Source organism: Culex quinquefasciatus, chromosome 2 (assembly GCF_015732765.1).
Source record: "Culex quinquefasciatus strain JHB chromosome 2, VPISU_Cqui_1.0_pri_paternal, whole genome shotgun sequence".
Classification (NCBI taxonomy): Eukaryota; Metazoa; Arthropoda; class Insecta; order Diptera; family Culicidae; genus Culex; species Culex quinquefasciatus.
In genome coordinates this window covers 209,130,030-209,151,944 of record NC_051862.1, presented here as the reverse complement: position 1 = coordinate 209,151,944, position 21,915 = coordinate 209,130,030, and the positions used below count along the sequence as shown (strand labels likewise).

Sequence of the window (21,915 nt, the reverse complement as noted above, 5' to 3'; positions counted from 1 at the left end):
AAATTGTTTAAAATTTATCGATCCGGAAAATGCCTAGCGCATTAAATATTTTCTAAATAATTTGATATTTTTAAAAAAATACTATTAATGATTTGAAATTGAACAAATTAATTTTCATGAAACATCTTTAATCAAGACCGTCTAATCAAGACGGATGTATCAAATCAAGACACCTTTTTAGTGTTTCGTGATTCAAACAGGAATAGAAGAAAACAATTAGTACACCGATCTCCAAATTAATTGCTCTTAAATCTCCTGAACCTATGTAGACTGTAGTACTGATTTTCCTCAGTTGGCGGTAGTGATTTAGGATAATTTGAAAAATATTCTTTATATATAACATGAATTTCTAAACTTATTTAAAATTAAACATTGGCATCTATAATTTTGTTTGTTATCATTTTATTTGTTATTTTAGACATAGATTTTTTTTAAATAATTCTAGTCATGGCAGAAAAAAATAATTAAAAATATGCATTTATAAGAGATTAATTTCATTTAAATCACATTAGGTTAGAAATTAGATTAGAAACCTAAGTACAACAAAGAACAAACAAAAAATTTGGCAAGCTATTATAAAACTGCTATTCTTTGTTTAGATTGAAGTGTATATTATCACCAATGAATGGTATTGAGCCAATTTGATGATTTTCAGCTTGAATAACATGTCAAATATTATGAAAACATAAATATTATTACTGTTGCAAATTTCCCGGGATCCCGGGAATTCCCGGGATTTCAAAAATATTTTTCCCGTTTCCCGGGAAATGCAAAACCCGGGAAAATTGGACGCCCTAATTTTGATTCATGCAAGAAAATTAATGATTTCGCGTATACGCTTGGTTAAAATCACATTATTTACCTGCGGAGGCAGAAATGACGTACCTGCTATGTATGTTTTGAAATTGATTTGATATTCATGACTTTGTTGGTACTTAGGTACGTTTAATAAAATTAGAAATTCCTATTTTAAGTATTTTACAGAAACGATTCGTCGAATATTCATATCAGTTCGTTGTTGTGTTCTTTTGAAAGTATGGATAATAATACCGTAGTGTCCCTGTACGATATAACGAAGCACTATTCTGAAAACGTGAGAACTGCTTTCGAGTATATTTGTAAGAATTACAACATTGCAGAACCATCACATGATCAACTCAGGAAAAACCCACAGAGGAAAAACTACGCATGCTGTTCTGTAGCTTCAAAACGAGGTATACAAAAGCCCATAGAAGAAGTTCATATTTGAAGTAATCTAACGACAATCGGTTACATAGTGATTGTGATGTAGAAGAATTTATCGTGGAAAACGTGAATTTTGCTAGTGGATCAACCAAAAACGTGGACGAGAATCCATACAATGTTCCATAAAATAAACCGTCTAAAATTCTAAAACACCGCAAAAATCAAATTTTAATTGGAGGGGGGATGGGGGGGGGTCTTCAAAGAGAGGTGGATTTAAACTCAAGAAAAAGAGGAGGGAGATTGAACGTAAATCAGAAACTTTAACATAGCATAAACCGCCATTCCGTGCATCAAATAGACAGAGCAAGAATATTAAAATTCACCACTTTAATGCATGTGGCCTCAAATATATGAAAAAATCGAAAATTAAACTTTTTTTTTGGAAAAATATCAAAATTCATTTGTTTTCATTATACTAAGTACAAACAGCACAAAAAAGTCACAAAAAAGCAAAAAAATATTTTTGGCCGCTCGCTTATATGGAAATACCCCATAGTGTGGTGCTAGCCAAATTAGTGGGAACCAAAAATTTAAATACTCAAAAAAAAAAATGGCGACACACTTTTTTATTAATAAATCGTAATAACTCGAGACTCCGATCTTATAAAATCACCAAAAATCCATCTAAGAGTCAATTTTAACCCTTTAACGAAATCTCTAGCTTGAAGAATCTTTGGTTTGATGATTTGATTTTTTTAAAGTGACTTTGTCAATGTTTTTTGAAAAGTGTTTTGGTCTCGTTTGGCGTGCTTTCGATTCTTTTCTAATTCTCTGATTTTCCTTGTTTCTGATGTTTATGTTCCTCGACTATGACGAACGTCGATGGAAGAGGAATAAAATCCAAAAAGTGAACTTTTGAGTTATAAAAAATCATTTTAATGGTAAAATGTGTTTTATATTGCACTTCACACCAGTCCAGTTGTTTTGATTTTATTGGTGTTCAAAATAGTTAAGCTGCAATGCAGGAAAATTACTTCCTTTTGCCTTCCTCACTGAGGTAAGGCTATAATCCTGCTCTAAAAATGAACATTGTATAAAAACGTCGTAGACCCACCTTCATGTATACATATCGACTCAGAATCGAAAACTGAACGAATGTCTGTGTGTATGTGTGTGTGTGTGTGTGTGTGTATGTATGTATGTATGTGACCAATAAATTAGCTCACGTTTCTCGGCATTGGCTTAACCGATTTGACCCGAACCTGTTGCATTCGACTTGGTTTAGGGTCCCATAGATCGAGTTTCATACAGATTGAAGTTTCGATAAGTAGTTCAAAAGTTATGTATAAAAATGTGTTTTCACATATATCCGGATCTCACTTAAATGTACGTAAACTATGTCCGGATCCACCATCCGACCCATCGTTAGTTAGGTTATCGAAAGACCTTTCCAACAAGTCGAAAACATTGAAAATCTGGCAACCCTGTCTCGAGATATGGTCACTTAAGTGATATTGATGTACTTTTTTGAAGCCGGATCTCACTTAAATGTATGTAAACTATGTCCGGATCCACCATCCGACCTATTGTTGGTTAGGTTATCAAAAGACCTTTCCAACGAGTGCAAAACATTGAAGATCTGGCAACCCTGTCTCGAGATATGGCCACTTAAGTGATATCAGCCGGATCTAAAAAATAGATGAAACTTGTGTACAGCCATTGTTGTGAGGAAGGCTCCAACCACATAGGTGGATTAAGTTAGTTTTTTAATAAAAATCTGAAATTTAAAAAAAATCTCCTTTATTTTTCGGGATGATTTTAGAATTGAGGGGACGACGACGACATATTGCTTGAAAAATATTTGCAGCGGCCTTATTTAAAATTAAAACAATGTAAAAATTACTCAAAATATTGTACGAGTGAAAAACTTAAAAACAATGAAGAATAAAGATTAATGAGAGAGGCAACGTTTCTGTAGAAAAGTTCAATGGCAAATACAATTTCAATTCGGTTTTATTGGTGAATAATCAAGATACAATGAGTTATTTTGAAGTGCATAACAGAGTTTTGGAGTTCCTTTCAGCTGTGTGTTGCATCTTAATCAATTTTGGAACAATTATTTCTTTAACTAAGGCACTAGCAAGAGTAAGAAAAATTTAAAAAAAAACTTACAGAAAAAATGGCAAATACAAAAAATACATGCCTAACTTGTATTCGACCTTTAGGCTTTCTCGTTCAAAATTTATTTGGAGAAGAGATACAGTGGACTCTCTTTGTGTCAATATTTAAGGGACCATCGAGAGCGGGAGGTTTCAAATTGAAGAACGAACTATCAACCCGAGCAGACGGAAATAACTTGGGAAGGTCATTTTTTGATATTGTGAGAAGATCAAAATCCGTTATTGGGATGATCGGATTAGTTGTTAAAATAACAAATTTCCATAACAAAGATTTGTTCGAAAAATAACTAAAATTGTTATTGCTCTGTTATTGCAATAACATACTAATAACATAGAATCCAGAACAATAGAATAACAAGGTTAGTTATTCTGAGCGATGGATGGGGAGCACCCAAATAACAAAAACTGTTATTTATAAGGATTGATTGCATAACAAAAAGTGTTATTATTTTATCCCGGCCGGGCAAAAAGTTGTATCTCAGAAAAAATCTTCCTTTGTTCGTAGGAAAATTCTCAGCTAGGCAGGATAAGTTGGGAGCTCTAACTCCATCATTTCCTTTTTTTGTAAAACTTTCGATAGAAACTAGCTTGCTTTTTATGAGTTGTAACCAAATTTCAAAGTGTTGAAAGCCAACTGTAGCTTGAATATTGTTTTTTAAATGTGTTCTAAAATGTTTGCTAACACATCTTTTAGAAATTATAATTTACTGTGAATATTTCATACTCCATTTTTTGCTAGATAGAAAAGTACCGTTATCTGGGGTGAATCGGGCTACAAGGAGCCCAAACTCGCCTCATGCTGTTTCAGCCTTGTTACTGCGAAATATTTGGAATTTTGATCGGTTTTGAATAAAACAGACACAAATTAACAAAAATAGAGCATCGCTTTCCAAATTTAAGCTTTTGAGTGCTCTAAAACCTGATATCCCTATTCAAACAGTAGTCCAGATTCGCCCCAGATGACGTTAAAATGTGTTCAACATACAATCAATAGGAAAGAAAAAGTGATAGGTTTACTTTGGGATATTACTTTATTTAACTTACTTTGCTGACGATCTGCATATCCATCTTTCAGATGAAGTTTGTGCTAAGGTTCCTTTTTCCGTCCATAGGAAATCCGGCGTGCGCAAAAAGTCTGCCCCAACGTAGAACACCAGGTTGATTTCCGGTTTCCTGTAAAAAGAGAAAAAGAACTCAAAGTATCAATTCTTTAATGACAATTTGATTATTTTAGCAGTACAATGTAAGGAAAATGTGCCTGTTCTAATAAAATAAAATTTCTAATCTGCGATTGGGCGTATAATAATCGCTGAGTCATCATTAGGTACTCAATGGAAATACATTCTTCGTTGCCAAAAGTACATTTTTGTTTGAGTACGCAAATTTAGCAAGCAAGCAACATTTATGTGCCTCTGATGTGTGTCTAAAATGTATATTTCCCCTTAGATGGTTAGGAGGAGGAATAGAATAAGGAAGTGAAGAAAGGGAAACAGAAAAGTACGAGTAGGTGGAGGAAAAGTTAAATATACTTATCTAATTGACCCCGCCTACACGAACTCCGTTGCGGAACAACGACGACCCACGGCCGTTATCGACAACCTACCGATAACCTCACGATCAGGTCCAAGCCAAGAGATTGTCGTCGGCACACGGCAGTCTGACCCAATAGTCCGTCGGGTTTCGCCGGAAGAATCTTCAGCAGCCGGGTTCATAACCTCAAATCTGAAAAGGAACGGCATGTTTGTTTACACAGACTAACTTTCGTGGTTTTCCGGTTGATTTGTTGAGGTCCCAAATGAATGTTCCGGAATGTAAACAAACCCTCTAAAGCCTCACGTAAGATAAAAGAACCAGGCTCATTTCAAAACAAACCAATCAATTAGAAATCCACTCAATGTTGTTCTTTCACGGAGTCTGATCAGATCAGAAAATTACTTACCCGCTCGAAGGTTTACGCACACGGTAGAGGAACAATCCCGGAATCGGTTGACACCATCGTTGCAAATCTTCTTTTCAGGCAGCTTCGATCCAGCTTGTCACGAGCCGCGACAACTAAAAAAAAAGCCGAAGCTTGTTGCTCGCCATTTTTAATGACATTTTAATTCACTAAAAACAAACACACACGATTGGGAAACGGAAACAGGCTAAGTCGCAAAACAAGCAAACGAAGGGCATTATTAAGCCAGGTAAACAAACTCTTATTTGCTGCGGTGATTTGCCGCAGTCTCCCACTTTTTAAAATGTCAGCACCATCGTTTCCCTCCTCCTCCTCCACACACAGTCAAACATAAACACCAAAAATACTGATTTTACACGTTCCCTAGCTTCCATTTCGTCGCGGTCAGAAACACCTATGACGGGACTGGATTCAGGACGGATTTCTACACCAACTGTTCCGATAAACTCAAACGCGACGGACCATCCGACGACACGATTCGAAAACAACAACAACGCTTGCTTTGATCGTTTCGTTTGACGTTCCCAGTGTCGTTTTTGGGGGCGTCCGCAAACAACGTTGGCGCAAAAAGTATAGAAAACATTGGTTGCATTTGCACAAGGACAATTATTAAATAATTGGATCGCTCGTTTTGTAATTTCAAAAATATTTTCCATCTAAGACGCTAAACCAAGCGCAGATCCACGTCAACTCCAAACGGCACAAGCTCGCTCGGTCACGAGACACCCCCGGAGGAAATTCAGAAGAACTCGAGTGCGTAACCAGCCGCCAAAGTCGACGGCGGTTCTCTTCCGGCTGATTCCTTCGGCGCTGGTGTGAACATCAAACGGGATGTAATCAACATCCTCCGGAAGAGGAAGAGGATTCAACGGACGAGCAGAAGATCAGCGAAATCGACGAGCAAATTCAAACTAGTTCCTGGTGCTGAGCTTGGAGCGGAAAAAGGACGAGGTGCGGAAGCGGACGGCATCGACGAAGGCCGCAGGAGAGAGACGGATTATTGTGGTTGTTGGCGCTGCTGTCAAGATGGAGATTAGGAAGGAGGTAACACTGAGCGGCGGTTGCCCCTTCCTTATTCGATACGGAAATGCTAAAAACTACATACGCTATCTTAAACAAATTCATCTCGACGGCAATTTCAAACTGATTTGCCGGACCTGTCAATTGTGTCCCTCATCCGGACAACCGCGCAGTGTTCGTAGGCGTCATCCAGCCTTTGACATTCCTTCGTTGATGCCGTCGTTGATGCCGTCCGCACCTCGTCCTTTTCCGCTCCAAGCTCAGCACCCGGGACTAGTTTAGAATTTGCTCGTCGATTTCGCTGATCTTCTGCTCGGCCGTTGAATCCTCTTCCTCTTCCGGGGGATGTTGATTATATCCCGTTTGATGTTCACACCAGCACCGAAGAAATCAGCCGGAAGAGAACCGCCGTCGTCTTTGGCGGCCGGTTACGCACTCGAGTTCCTCTGAATTTCCTCCGGGGACGTCTCGTGGACCGGGCGAGCTTGTGCCGTTTGGAGTTGACGTGGATCTTCCACACGGCCTCGGAACGGATCACCAAACGGCAAAAACGCATGTCAGGAACACGGTATGACGAGCTCGCTGTTACCACCGTTCCCACAACTCCCCAACGTGGAAACTCTGGATCTTTTGCTCGTCGATCAACCCCACTAACTCCAACCGGACGGCGCTGGTTCCGTGCGCCTCAAACACTTCCCGTTTCCACACCGGCCAGAATTTTCTGAGACACGGGCACGAAGATTCCTCCGTCGTCGGAAATTGGGCGATCGTAGTCCCATAGTCAACACAAAATAACAGCAACTTTACGCAAATCGCGCGATCTCGCAGGCAAATAAAAATCATGAGAGCTAACCAAAACAAACAAAATTTGACAGTTCTTCCAAGACAGTTCTGTACCAAGCGAGGGATAGGACACAGTTGCAGGTGCCATTCACAAACAACGAAATTGTTATAAATATCGAGCAACTACACTAAACCCTGGTTTTTACACCTTTAGTTTGACCTGGGTAAAAGGAGAGAGCCTTCTGTATCATTTTAAACAATAAGTCATGAGTTCTCATTTCTGCTCTCCCAACCGCAAGCCTATGGAGGTGGTTCGCACTGATAGCGGATCGACATCCTCTCCGCTTGCCCAAAAGTTTGACCAAGTTTGACCATACATGAAATTAATCAACTCAAGCAAAACAATGTAAATGGGCCAATGCGAGTTTTTTTGTTCGAAAATTGCTTTTAATTTAATCGCAAAAAAACGATTTTTTATCAAAGTCCAGCACAAACATGAAACATCAAAATATATGCTCATTATGTGAGACTATGAAAATTATTCTAAGTGCCGGGAATTAAAAATTCTGTCAGCGAGTGGAAATTTTGCTAAGTCCGGAAAAAATCGAAATGTGCACATAATAATTATTTCACTAATTCCCAATGGAATATCAAACCAATAACAGTTCCTGTTATTATACAAGAAAATGGAAAAACATAACTTAAACTGTTATTATCATCTTATTTCACATTTCCAATGGAATATCAAACCAATAACAGTTACTGTTATTATGGAATTAAATGTAAAAACATAACTTAAACTGTTATTATTATCTTATTTCACATTTCCAATTGAATATCATCCCAATAACATTGTTTGTTAAAATAACAGAAAGTGTTATTATTTTTTCTTCAAAAAAATATTTATAAGAATATTCAATAACAGTTTCTGTTATTTTAACAAAATCTGTTATTGAAATGACATGAATTTTGTTATTACCGTCTGCCCGGGAAAGCATGCTTTTTGAATGGACTGACAATTTGATTGGCAGATGGAGCAATATTGATATCGGGAAGATCGACAGCCAAAAAGTTGGCTGCTTTAATCGTTATCGAGTTATCAATAGTCAACTCGCACGAAATGCTCCGAAATATCTTCCTCGGTGAACAACAAAAACTAAGAAACACCATTGTTAAAAATTTAAGAGATTTATACATGTGGGTATGTTGAGAGCCGTTAAATTTGTATTGACCTATAATTGATTTTATTCAAAAACAAATTCGCTAATATTTTTTTGAGTTGATGAAGAGTGAAGCACAGAAAAATTTCATTCAATCTATAAATATCAAACATGATTTCATTTTTGCATCAAAAAACAAATTTTCCAACGACCCGTAACTGCAATGGAAATCAAACGCTCGTCGGATCAAAAAACCCGTTCCCTCTACGCCTTCCTTCATCTGAGATCACAATTCACTAGTTCGCGTTCCCCTTTCCCTGTAAGCTGCACTGTAATCAAAGGATCAGGAAAACTTTTTTTCCGCACTAAAATTGGAAGCAAACGCTCGGAAAAAAGCAATTGCGCGCGAAATAAAGGACGCGTCACGCGACGCGCGGAAATATTCACGCGGAATTTTCCGACGACGACGCTTAATGAATTCATCAACTTTAGATTAAAGACCTTCCCTCTCCTTCTGCGGGGAGGGAACTTTGGCGCATGTAATTAGTGCCAGTTTTGCAAAAGTGCCAACTTTCTGCAAACTGTGAACTGTGATGAGGAACTTTTTTTTCGGGTGGGAGGAAGCAGTCGGGCAATCAACCAAAAGAACGGAAAAGTTCGATGCAGCTGCTCGGGAAAAAGGGAAGTGGGAAAATAGCGCGCTGGAAACTATGGTTTGGCGCTAAAGCTCTGGAAGTAATGCTGAAGCATTGTTTTTCGAGGGTGGGAAATTTAACGGAAAACTTTGAGTGCGTTGAAGCAGTTTAAAATCGCATTATTCAAATGAAACTGAAAGCTTGAATGGAGTTGATATTGACTGGAAGGTTTGAACGATATTTTTTATTATTTTTTTTTGCTGCTATAAAATACCTCACCAAAATTTCATTTTAAAATCAATCGCTCCACGTTAGCTTCGATTACGTGTCGAAATAAATCGCGAAATTGTGATTTCCCAAAAGCGTTTCCAACCAGCTGCTTGTTTTTCTTCGGAGGAAATTCCGCCCAGAGTGTGGTAGGCGAGCAACAGCGTATAAATCAAGCACCGAAAAACGGCAAAAATCGGTCCAATTTATCTTTGGCATCCCCGGCCAGAGCCTAAATTCGGAAGCTGGCTCGATTTATGGGTGCTTTATAAATCCACTTGCAATGCTTGCTTTAGGAGCATGCTCCGGGGAGGCCATTAGAGAATGGTACTTTTATCAGCGCGAGAGAGAGGTGCCTTCTTGAGAAGAGGATATTTTTGTTACCCTGGGAAATCGCAATTTTCAAGTGAGGTTTTCTGTCCGGTAATGGCACTTCTGCTAGTTGCTACGTTTTGAGGGGGTATTTGGCTTGGCAAAATAATCTCTTTTCATTCGGTAATATTGTTGAAAATTGAGCTCTAATTGCTGATTTCTAAACCAAGACAAAATCAAAAAGATCTCCTAAAAAGAATCGTAATGCCATGTGCTTCCAAAAACCATAATTTCGTTCCAGATCGTTCCGTTTTCAAGATTCGCTTCAAAAACCTCATTTCAATAGAATATATCACACGTCGTAAAACGAAACTGACACCTAACTTAGGTGAAATAAAAAAACGAACCGTCGAATAAACGAAACGTAAAAACCATGAGCGGAAAAACTGAGCTCCCTCACACAGCACCATCGTGGAAAGCGCTTTTCTGGTCCAGAATTATTTATTAGGCTTGAAGAGGGTGTTTCGGTTTTTTTTTTGCTCCCCGACGACACCAAATGTGGGAAACCGAATGGAAAAGCTTGTCACACCATGTGAAAGTTGGGGAGAAAATTGCCGGTGACTAAAAAGTTTCGTTTTTTTTTCTCATTTTTTTGCAGGCTTGCACCACGCGTCCTCGCTGGGAAACATTCAAGTGTCCTCGTCACAGGTGAGTTTGCGAAAGGAGAAGTCATGCTTTTTTTTTGCAGTCATTTTTTGCATTTAATAACTCAACTCAGAGTTTTAAACAGTTTTAGGCAAATCAAATAACTATTATCAACACTTTTTTCTAACTTTCACCAGTCAAACACAAATCTAGCGGCGCGGAGTTACGATTCTGAGGATGAAAACATGGGCAGAAAAAAGGGACGGCCGACGTTCGATACGGGGCCCGGCTCGAGAGCACCCGTCTACTCCAAGGGGGATATCCGCGAACAGGTGAGTGAAATTTGACCGCTCGTTTTATTTTGAAATGTGAAAATTTGCAGAAAATATGAAGTAACTCGGGTTTGATTAATCTTTAAATGCAACACAGTCAGTTAATATTAAGTTTATTTTATTTGAAAAACTAACTTAATCCACTTATGTGGTTGGAGCCTTCCTCACTTATTACCAACAATGGCTGATATGATGGAATTGTACAAAAATTTCATCTATTTTTAAGATCCGGAATAAAAAAGTACATCAATATCACTTAAGTGGCCATATCTCGAGACAGGATTGCCAGACCTTCAATGTTTTGAACTTGTTGGAAAGTTTTTTTGATAAACTAACCAACGATGGGTCGGATGATGGACCTGGACATAGTTTACATACATTTAAGTGAGATCCGGCTTCAAAAAAGTACATCAATATCACTTAAGAGGATATATCTCGAAACAGGGTTGCCAGATCTTCAATGTTTTGGACTCATTGGAAAGGTCTTTTGATAACCTAACCAACGATGGGTCGGATGGTGGATCCGGACATAGGTTACATACATTTAAGTGAGATCCGGATTCCAAAAAGTACATAAATATCACTTAAGTCGGGATATCTCGAGACAGGGTTACCAGATCTTCAATGTTTTGAACTTGTTGGAAAGTTTTTTTTGATAAACTAACAAACGATGGGTCGGATGATGGACCTGGACATAGTTTACATACATTTAAGTGAGATCCGGCTTCAAAAAAGTACATCAATATCACTTAAGAGGATATATCTCGAAACAGGGTTGCCAGATCTTCAATGATTTGGACTCGTTTGAAAGGTCTTTTGATAATCTAACCAACTATGGGTCGGATGGTGGATCGGGACATAGTTTACATACATTTAAGTGAGATCCGGCTTCCAAAAAGAACATAAATATCACTTAAGTCGAGATATCTCGAGACAGGGTTGCCAGATCTTCAATATTTTGGACTCGTTGGAAAGGTCTCTTGATAACCTAACCAACGATGGGTCGGATGATGGACCTGGACATAGTTTACATATATTTAAGTGAGATCGGCTTCCAAAAAGTACATCAATATCACTTAAGTGGGCATACCTCGAGACAGGGTTGCCAGATCTTCAATGTTTTATGCTCGTTGGAAAGGTCTTCTGATAACCTAACCAACGATGGGTTGGGTGATGGACCCGGACATAGTTTACATACATTTAAGTGAGATGCAAAGTTCATTTTTAGAGCAGGATTATAGCCTTACCTCAGTGAGGAAGGCAAAATCCAAAAAAATGCTTAGCTATAAAAAAAAAAAACAAAAAACTTTTTATGTGAATACGAAAAATTAGTATTTTTGATCACAATTTTCAATGGTTGTAAATGAATTGAGAGGCTAAATTGTATGGAAAAATGTTAAAAAAAAACTAATAACAAAAATTATAAAATCAATGTTGTAAAAATGGTTACAGAAATTTTCTGCTTATAAAAAACATAAAATCGCATGATAATTTGTGAATCTTTTTAGTCCTTTTTACAATTTATTTTAATTTTTTTAAGGCCGTTGGAAATATTTTTCAAAGTTTTTGTCCCTAGGCTCTGGCTGGAATTAAAGGAGGGGGAGCCTCTGTTTTATTTTATTTTTTGAAATGTAGGGCTGAATTAAATAAAAACGTTAATATTCTTGCAAATTCCAGAAAATACTTAAAGCTATCGCGAATTGAAAAATTAAAACTGACAGATGACAGACTGAATGACTGAGAAAAAACTAATTATGTATTTAAAAAATTTAAGGTTTAGGAGGCTGTATTACAGCAACAAGCAGTCTGATCAGAAAATCCTAAAAAATAAATTAGAATTATAGGAATGCTAATCCTTCATAAAAAACTGAAAAAATCGACGAAAATCAGTACTTAAATTGTCTTTAACTTAAAAACGGTGTTTGTCAAAAAAAAAAATGCATTTTTAAAAGATTTTTTTAAAAAAGATTTTGCACCATCCTAAACACTTTCGCCATAGAGCAATTCTCTACGAAATCGGTATTTTTTCTACAATTTTAATGTTTGTATTTTTAATCCGGCTGAAACTTTTTTGGTGCCTTCTGTATGCCCAAAGAAGCCATTTTGCATCATTAGTTTGTCCATATAATTTTCCATACAAATTTGGCACTTTCAAAAATCTGTATCTTTTGAAGGAATTTTTTGATCGATTTGGTTTCTTCGGCAAAGTTGTAGGTATGGATACGGACTACACCAGTGTTTCTCAACCGGTGAGGAATTCCCCCCTGGGGGGGAATTTGGCCATTCTTGGGGAGGGAATGGGGATGCAATAGAAATGTAATGCCTTTTAACAACGAGCTTGCAAAAATAATCCATGTCTAGAACATTCAATCAATCTATCGAATTTGAAAGAATATTAGAACTTTTAAAATAAAAGTCCTTTGGGTTTTTATACCCTTTCAAACATTAGCTGTTTTTACAAAATAGAATGGGTTTGTAAACACATTCAATTCAATTCAATTCGGTTTATAATCAAAATACAATGAGTTATTTTGAAGTGCATAACAGAGTTTTGGAGTACCTTTCAGCTGTGTGTTGCATCATAATCCATTTTGGAACAATTATTTCTTTAACTAAGGCACTAGCAAGAGTAAGAAAAATTCAAAAAAAAACTTACAGAAATATTTGTAAACACATTTTTTCATGTTTTTGTTCTATTTCTAAAAGGTTGTTTTTATACTCTCCTAAAATTTAACAGTTCTTTGAAGAAATAAATTGAACTTAGAAATTCTGAAAGTTTTTGCATTGCATTTTGAACAGTAGATTTTACATTTTTTGTGAGTGCTCTCATCTTGATTTTTTTTTTAAAGTATTATGATTATTGTCAGTTATGTATAGATTCGTACACGAAAACAAACTCGGATTTTTTTCAAGGAAGCATTTGCATTTTAATCAAAAAATTCAATCAGGAACAGTTGGTTTATGAAAAATATACAAATGTTGAAGATAACTGAACTGCACTTATCGCTTGAAATTGGATTATTTTTTCAAAATCATAAATATAACCAGTTAATTTAAGTTTGCTCAAATTATACTTTTTTTATAAACTTTTCAAACGTTTCTTTCACATCCAGATTATTTTAACTATATGTGAAAAAATCTCTCTGAATGAAAGTTTTATCAATTTTGGACTACATTGTGAAGTTTATTTTAAATACAAACTGCATATTTATATGTTTTGCATGATTTTTATTTTTTTTTAATTGAAACTTCAGTCTAATGATAACAATTTAATCTTAATTTATGAAATTTGTTCCAAATTTAAGGGGGGGAATAGAGTTCATGAAAATTAGCCAAGGGGGGAATGAAACGAAAAAGGTTGAGAAACACTGGACTACACTGAAAAAAATGATACACGGTTAAAAAAATTTGGTAATTTTTTATTTAACTTTTTGTCACTAAAACCTGATTTGCAAAAAACACCATTTTTATTTTTTTTATTTTTTGATATGTTTTAGAGGACATCAAAAATCGAAATATCAGTCGCAACAATTTTTCAACTTCATTTTTCGATGTAAAATCAAATTTACAACGTTAAATCCATTTTTAGGTGACTTTTTTTTTAAAAAGTCGCAGTTTTTCATTTTTAAAATAAGTGCACATGTTTGCCCACATTTGAAAAAAAAAATTTGAAAAGCTGAGAAAATTCTCTATATTTTGCTTTTTTGAATTTTGTTGATACGACCCTTAGTTGCTGCAATATTGCCATGCAATAGTTTAAAAACAGGAAAATTTTTGTTTTCTAAGTCTCACCCAAAAAATCCATCGATATCTCAGCAACTAATGGTCCGATTTTCAATACAATATTTTCAAAAAATTTAAATCAAGACTAACATTTCAAAAGGGCGTAATATTGAATGTTTGGCCCGTTTGAAATGTTAGCCTTGATTTTAACTTTTTGAAAATATTTTTTTCGAACATATAGGAAATTTTTTAGAATGTTTCATATTTTGACATTGTAAATCGGACCATTAGTTGCTGACATATCGACATTAGACAATGGTGGGTTGTTTGGGTGGGACTTAGAAAACATCAATTTTCCTGTTTTTAAACACATTCATGGCAATATCACAGCAACTAAGGGTCGTATCAACAAAGTTCAAAAAAGCAAAATATAGAGAATTTTCTCAGCTTTTCAAAAATATTTTTTTCAAAATTGGGCAAACATGTGCACTATTTAAAAAAAAATGAAAAACTGGGACTTTTTACAAAAAAGTCACCTAACAATTAATATAACCTGAAAACGGTGCAGTTTATCAAAATTTCACTTCAATACTTTTTGGTTTCAAATTCCATTTTACATCGAAAAATTAAGTTGAAAATTTTTTTCGACCAATATTTCGATTTTTTGAAAAATTCAGTATTGTTTAAAAAAATCTTAACTCGCTCAAAGATTTTTGCACAACCTGGAAATTTCTGAAAAGTTTGCATTTGATGTCCTCTAAAACATATAAAAAATAGAAGAATTAAAATTAGTGTTTTTTAGCAAATCAAGTTTTTTTGACAAAAAGTTCAATAAAAAATCACCAAATTTTTTTTACCGTGTATCATTTTTTTCCCGTGTAGTCCGTATCCATACCGTGTATCATTTTTTTTTTTCAGTGTAGTCCGTATCCATACTTACAACTTTGCCGAAGACACCAAATCGGTCAAAAAATTCCATCAAAAGATACAGATTTTTTATTTTTCATGCATTTTTGTATTGACAGCTGCCAAATTTGTATGGAAAATCATAGCATAGCATAGCATTGGTGTCTACCCGTAGCTGCTACTTCGTTATTGACCAGGACCCCCAAACATTGCTCCGTGGACCACAGATGAAAAGCAGGAACCAATCATCACCCCTTCGCAATTTTCAAAGGTCCCTATCGTGCTGATCAATACCGACGCCGGCCACGACCAGTGGTAAGACACGGGGAAGTGGATGGGAATGTTAGCCGATACTTGGGTGATGGGACCTCCAAATCGACTGCGTCTCCGACAAAGTATCACATGAGTTTTGAGGGGTTAGTAAGATGGGTATGAGGTCAGGATTCACTGTGGTAGGTGATGCGACCATGAGCAATTTGTTTATCGGTTGAAATTTTAAAAATCTTAGGCAGCCGGCTGCGGAAAGATACCTATCTAGGGATTTAAATATAGTATTAATTCGACCGCGATTCTCCAGAAATTCTCCGTCGGCGTGCCTTCCGATCAACGGTGATGTAGGAAGGGCTTCATTCATTAAAATTATTTTATATCATAAGCCTTAAAACATATCCGTCGACGTGCCTTCCGATCCTCGATGATATGGAAAGGACTTTATCCAGCAATACGACTTGCTTGTCTCAAAAAACAAAAATCGGATCGTTTCCATCGAAAACTATATAAAGAGAACAAAAATAAAATTCATCGGCCAACGAACGCGCGAACAAAAAATAAATGAAAAAAGAAGAAGAAGAAATCCAATCACCCCATGTACACAAATAGCGACACAAAAGAGACGGAAAAAAAAACGAAAAAAAAAACAGGACTGCGCGTCCACACAGGCACCGCACTACTGATGCCATTATTTAATTATACTGACCAATCACCCCATGCACTCGAACAGCGACACAAAAGAGACGGAAAATAGCACGAAAAAACAGGACTGAGCGTCCACACAGGCACCACACTACTGATCCCAAATTTGTATGGAAAATTATATGAACAAACTAATGATGCAAAATGGCTTCTTTGGGCATACAGAAGGCACCAAAAAAGTTTCAGCCGGATTAAAAAATCCAAAAAATCGAATGACCGAAATCTGAGAGAACTGCTCCATAGATATCTTTCAAGTCCTGATGAAAAGTATTATCTGAAATTGAATAAAATTATAATAAAAATTTTGGACTGGACATTTAGATTTGCATGTGAAAAATTATGAACGCTTTAAATTTTAAATTTAATTCGAATGCAGTATTGCGGAAATAGTACATGGTTTTACGACTTTCACCAATAAACCTGCTCCAACTTCGACTCCTTTTCCAGTTCTACAGAAAGACCTAACCTCACCGACTGCAACAACAACTCCAGTACAGTGTTGTTGAAAATTGAAACTCTCGTCATTGCTTTACACTCAACTTTCGTCAAATTGAGTTAATAAAGCACAAACTTCCATCATTTTCACTTTCCAACGTCGGAAAAACTTCCTTCAAAATCCATAATGACTCCATTCTTTCCGGGGGGCACCGGTAAGTGCCATTATCTTACAACATAATGAGGCAAAATGGCCTGAATAATAAAGAATGAGCGAAGAAAGCTCTTTTTTTCCTTCCTGCCCAGCCAGCCAGATTTTGCTGCAGATAATTGAGGGTGGCGGACGACTGCCGGTAAGTACCATTGCAAAATTAAGGCGAGGTATAGTCCCATAATTGAGACGGACAGTGACTGCCGTGTGGTGGTGGGCTGCACCACCCTGGTCAACACTACCCCCGGCGAGGGCTGAATTTTTCAACATAATCTGCCTTCTTCAGGGGCCAACAGAGGCTCGTTTACCGTCGAAAGGTGATGAGGGAAAAAGTACTACCAATCAGAGTTAATTTCATTACACTTTTGCGAGGGAGCTCGTGGAAAAGAGACTTCCTTCTCTTTTTTATTATTTTTCACCGGAATCGGTGGGAAAAGTGGAAAATGCCCCGGCCATTTTCCGGCGAAGGTTGCCCTCAATTGGAAGTGAAGATTGAAGCAATTCTCGGTGCTTTTCTTACTGAAGTCTCTCTTTTCGAATTAGCCAGTTTCCGGCGGTGGCGAAGGGAACTGTTGAAACGTTTTCATTAATATTCATTGGGATTCGCTGAAGACTTCCACGGGCTTTGGACGAGAAATCTGTCGATTGAGATTCCTCAGCACGCGCGTTTCCGACATTCCAACAATGCTTATTTTGAAAAAGCTCGCGAAACCGTTAATTTCCTTCTCGCAAAGAAGTTCTATTTGGGGTTGGACCTTTTCGGTCAACCCCAGAAGTGGCAACGGAGGTCGTAATGAAATTAGCATTTTACAGCCAAAATCTGTGCAGCAGTTGAGGGTAATGCTCCGGGGCATAATTAGAGCCATTGTGTTGTTGTAACACACGAGGAGCATAAAAGCTTTAAAAGTTGCAATGTTTTGGGAGGGAGCTTTGGAGTGAGGTAAAAGTGCTGCTTTCTTTTTCATCTTCCCACCCAGGGGAAATTAATAGCTTTTTATTGTTGGCTAGGTCGGTGAAATATTGTTTGGCCTTATCACTGGCTTCGCTGAAAAGTGTGACCCATTCTAGGGTGGGCAAGAGGAGACACAATGTTAGAATCATTAATCAGTGCCGAGGTGTATTGCTTTATTAGTTTTGCTGGCTCACCAAATGGAAGTTGGCATCGTGCCATGGTCAAAGTTCTTGGGTTGGATTTTTGAACTTTGATGAACGACAGGGGAGAAATAAAGATAATCAAAATGAAATTTCATCTTGAAAAGAATACCGACAACAGGGGCGAATCGGGACTACAGTTTGAATAGGGACATCACTTTCAATTTTGATTGAGCTATAATTAGTTCACATCAGTGAGGGCCTCGTGGCGCGGTGGTTAGCGGCTTCGGCTATTTTGCTATGGGGCGTGGGTTCGATTCCCGCCTTATCCTCCTGGCCTTCTATCGGATGGGAAAGTAAAACGTCGGTCCATTTGCGTAAAAGAGGTTTTGGGAGATTCACCACATATAACCTTCGGACGCCTAGAAATAGGCAGACACTTGCAACAGAGACCACAAAAGACCCGGGGGTCGTCAAAGAGGATTGTATTGCTTTAATTTGGATACATTTCTTCCACCTAAAATAATAGTAATTGGCCTTAAAAAAAAGAAAAACTAAGGTTATTTCATTTTTTGTATGTTATTTAGAAAATACGGTCAAAAAAAATTGTTGACATTCTGGTACACTTTAGTATATTTTGCCTTCCTCACTGAGGTAAGGCTATAATCCTGCTTTAAAATGAACTTCGTATGAAAACGTCGTAGACCCACCTTCATGTATACATATCGACTCAGAATCGAAAACTGAACAAATGTCTGTGTGTATGTGTGTGTGTATGTATGTATGTGACCAACAAACTAGCTCATGTTTCTCGGCACTGGCTGAACCGATTTGACCCGAACCTGTTGCACTCGACTTGGTTTAGGGTCCCATAGATCGAGTTTTATACAGATTGAAGTTTAGATAAGTAGTTTAAAAGTTATGTATAAAAATGTGTTTTCACATATATCCGGATCTCACTTAAATGTATGTAAACTATGTCCGGATCCACTATCCAACCCATCGTTGACTAGGTTATTGAAAGACCTTTCCAACGAGCCTAAAACATTGAAGATCTGGCAACCCTGTCTCGAGATATGGCCACTTAAAAGATATTGATGTACTTTTTTTATTCCGGAATTCGTGTACAGCCATTGTTGGTAATGAGTAGAGCTGGGACTATGGATAACCGGATAATTTACAATTGTTTCTATATAAAATCAGTTATCATCTTTTCAATCGAACCAAATCAAAAGAGATGTACAAAAATCTTATAAGAACTGAAAACTATTTGGATAAACCCAAAAAAGATTTAAGAATAAAAATATAACGGATCGGATAGTTTTTCGGATAATAGTATTCGACCATAAATCATGTGATACAAAATTAAAGGTCATTTAAATTCCGGTAAAATTATTTTGTTTCGTCTCACAGTCGTGAGAAAAAAGCTGATATGTATGAGTTAGGTCATTTTCTAATAGAATTATCAATGCCGCAAATTATCCGCAAATCCGAAGTTCCAGCTCTAGTAATGAGTGAGGAAGGCTCAAACCATATAGGTGGATTAAGTTAGTTTTTTTAATTATGATTATTGTATTAATTCTAACTGTTGAAATGTCGAGCATTGTTCACTTTTTTTTAACTGAACTCTTTTCTTAGAGTAATTTTATGAGATATCGGCATTTTTTCACACTTTTCAACCAGGCTGAATTTATTTGGAACCTTCCGTATGCCCAAAGATGCATCATCAAATTAACTGTATCATTTTCTAAACAGCTTCTAATGCAGCTATCCATACAAAAATGACATGTGAAAATTCCAAAATCTGTGTCCTTTTAAAGGATTTTGCCTTCCTCACTGAGGTAAGGCTATATTCCTGCTCTAAAAATTCTCTCTTTGTATAAAACCGTCGTAGACCCACCTTCATGAATACATATCGACTCAGAATCAAAAACTGAACAAATGTCTGTTTGTATGTGTGTGTATGTGTGTGTTTGTGTGTATGTATGTATGTATGTGACCAACAAACTAGCTGATGTTTCTCGGCACTGGCTGAAACGATTAGACCCAAACCTATTGCATTCGACTTGGTTTAGGGTTCCATAGATCGAGTTTTATACAGATTGAAGTTTAGATAAGTGGTTCAAAAGTTATGTATAAAAATGTGTTTTCACATATATCCGGATCTCACTTAAATGTATGTTAACTATGATCGGATCCATCATCCGACCCATCGTTGATTAGGTTATCAAAAGACCTTTCCAACAAGTCCAAAACATTGAAGATCTGGCAACCCTGTCTCGAGATATGTACACTTAAGTGATATTGATGTACTTTTTTGAAGCCGGATCTAATCTAATCTAATCTAATCAGACCCTAGCGCAGCCAATCTTTCGAAGGGATCCTGGAGAGTGCCTTAGGTTAGATGACGCCTAGCACTCTTCTTGTCATTTATTAACATTTGTAGTGCGCCATTGCATCGGAATGCATTGAAACAACACAAGCGTTAAAGCGCCCAGGCCTACTGCGTAAAGCCGTATCGCAGAGATGCCTCGTAATTGGGTTGAGTTTGAGCACTGAGTGTTCGAACAACAACACAATTCTGAATCGACAGGGGAGGAAGAAGCGTGGGGACACACCACCATACGCTCCGAGATTTTGGTTGTATTCGTTGGGAGCACCATGCTAAGAAGGTTTGGTACTCCGGGACCCTCTGGGATGGGACATTGTATTTCCACGAATGCCCTGGACACTATTTGCCGTGGTTATAGCGCCACAACTCGCTCTCTGTAACAGTATTCCTAATTCCAGTCCACGCTCACCAAGTCGACATGGCCTAGTGGTTAGCATTTTTGCTCACCAATCCAAAGGACGGGGGTTCGAACTCCGCCTCGAGCGACTTTGATTTTTCGTTCATATTCATTATTTCAAATTTATGTGTTCTTAACTTTCTCGTTGGGAGCAGATGGGCATCGAACCCAGAACCATTCGCTTACAAAGCGAACACCGTAACCAGTCGGCCACGGCCGCTCCTCGAAGCCGGATCTCACTTAAATGTATGTAAACTATGTCCGGATCCACCATCTGACCCATCGTTGGTTAGGTTATCAAAAGACCTTTCCAACGAGTTCAAAACATTGATGATCTGGCAACCCTGTCTCTAGGTATGGCTACTTAAGTGATATTTATGTACTTTTTTATTCCGGATCTACAAAATAGATGTGATTTGTGAACAATTCCATCATATCAGCCATTGTTGGTAATAATTGAGGAAGGCTCCAACCTAATAGGTGGATTAAGTTAGTTTCTTTTGCGATTTAATGTTTAATCAAAGTTGATGGTATTAAAGAGAAATATATAAAAATACTGATTTTTAATCATTTTTTGTCATTAAATTAAATTTCATCAAAAATTCTAATTTCAAATCTTTTTTTATTTTTTTGGTGTTTAAGACACCATGTCATCTTTTCAGAAAATTCAAGAAAAGATAAAACATCTTCGACCAAAATAAATCTGAGCTTTCTTTGAAAAATGAGCTAGCAGAACTCATAAATTGAAGCTCCAGCGTGTTCAAAACAAGTTACTCAAAATGGTTTTGAATGTTCCTGGCTGGACAAGATCAAGTGAGGTGCATGAAGTAGCAGAAGTAAAAATTTTGGATCAGAAGATTCAAGACAAATGTCTGAAATTCTGGGAAAAATGTGCTTTTTCTGAATACCCCTTGATTTAAGGATTGGTTTAATTAATTGTAAGTTCAAGTTAGTTTTAGGTCAGGTTATGTTTTCTTAACATTTTTTTCCTCATTGTACCTAGTGTTCAAAAATGATAAATCATATACTTTTAAAGTTATGAACATAAACAGAGTTTAAATCACGAAAAGCAAACTAAAGCTGAAGAGCCACAGCTGACGACTTATCACGTAAATCAAAAGCAATTATTATAAGAAAAATTCTATAAATTTTATTTAATAAAAAAAATTTCGACCAAAATATGATTTTTTTAAAAATAACTAATAAAAAAACGTTGTTAAAATGTCTACTGTTTTTTTTTACTTTATTTTTAATGCTAAATCAAATATGCGATCTATGATGACTTTTGTGAAATTTTAATAAAAAGCACAT

The 21,915-nt window shown here is 36.8% G+C and overlaps 1 protein-coding gene across 9 annotated transcripts in view; it reads left to right on the top strand.

Annotated features, from left to right (window-relative positions):
* The window catches only part of LOC6050917, a 363,016-nt gene that overhangs the window by 220,572 nt on the left and 120,529 nt on the right, over positions 1-21,915 (top strand). For all 9 annotated transcript variants that reach the window (XM_038256309.1, XM_038256308.1, XM_038256312.1 and 6 more), the window contains 2 exons: positions 10,158-10,207; positions 10,342-10,476. In XM_038256309.1, the coding sequence (XP_038112237.1) occupies positions 10,158-10,207; positions 10,342-10,476 (185 nt within the window). The remainder of the gene's footprint in view (positions 1-10,157; positions 10,208-10,341; positions 10,477-21,915) is intronic.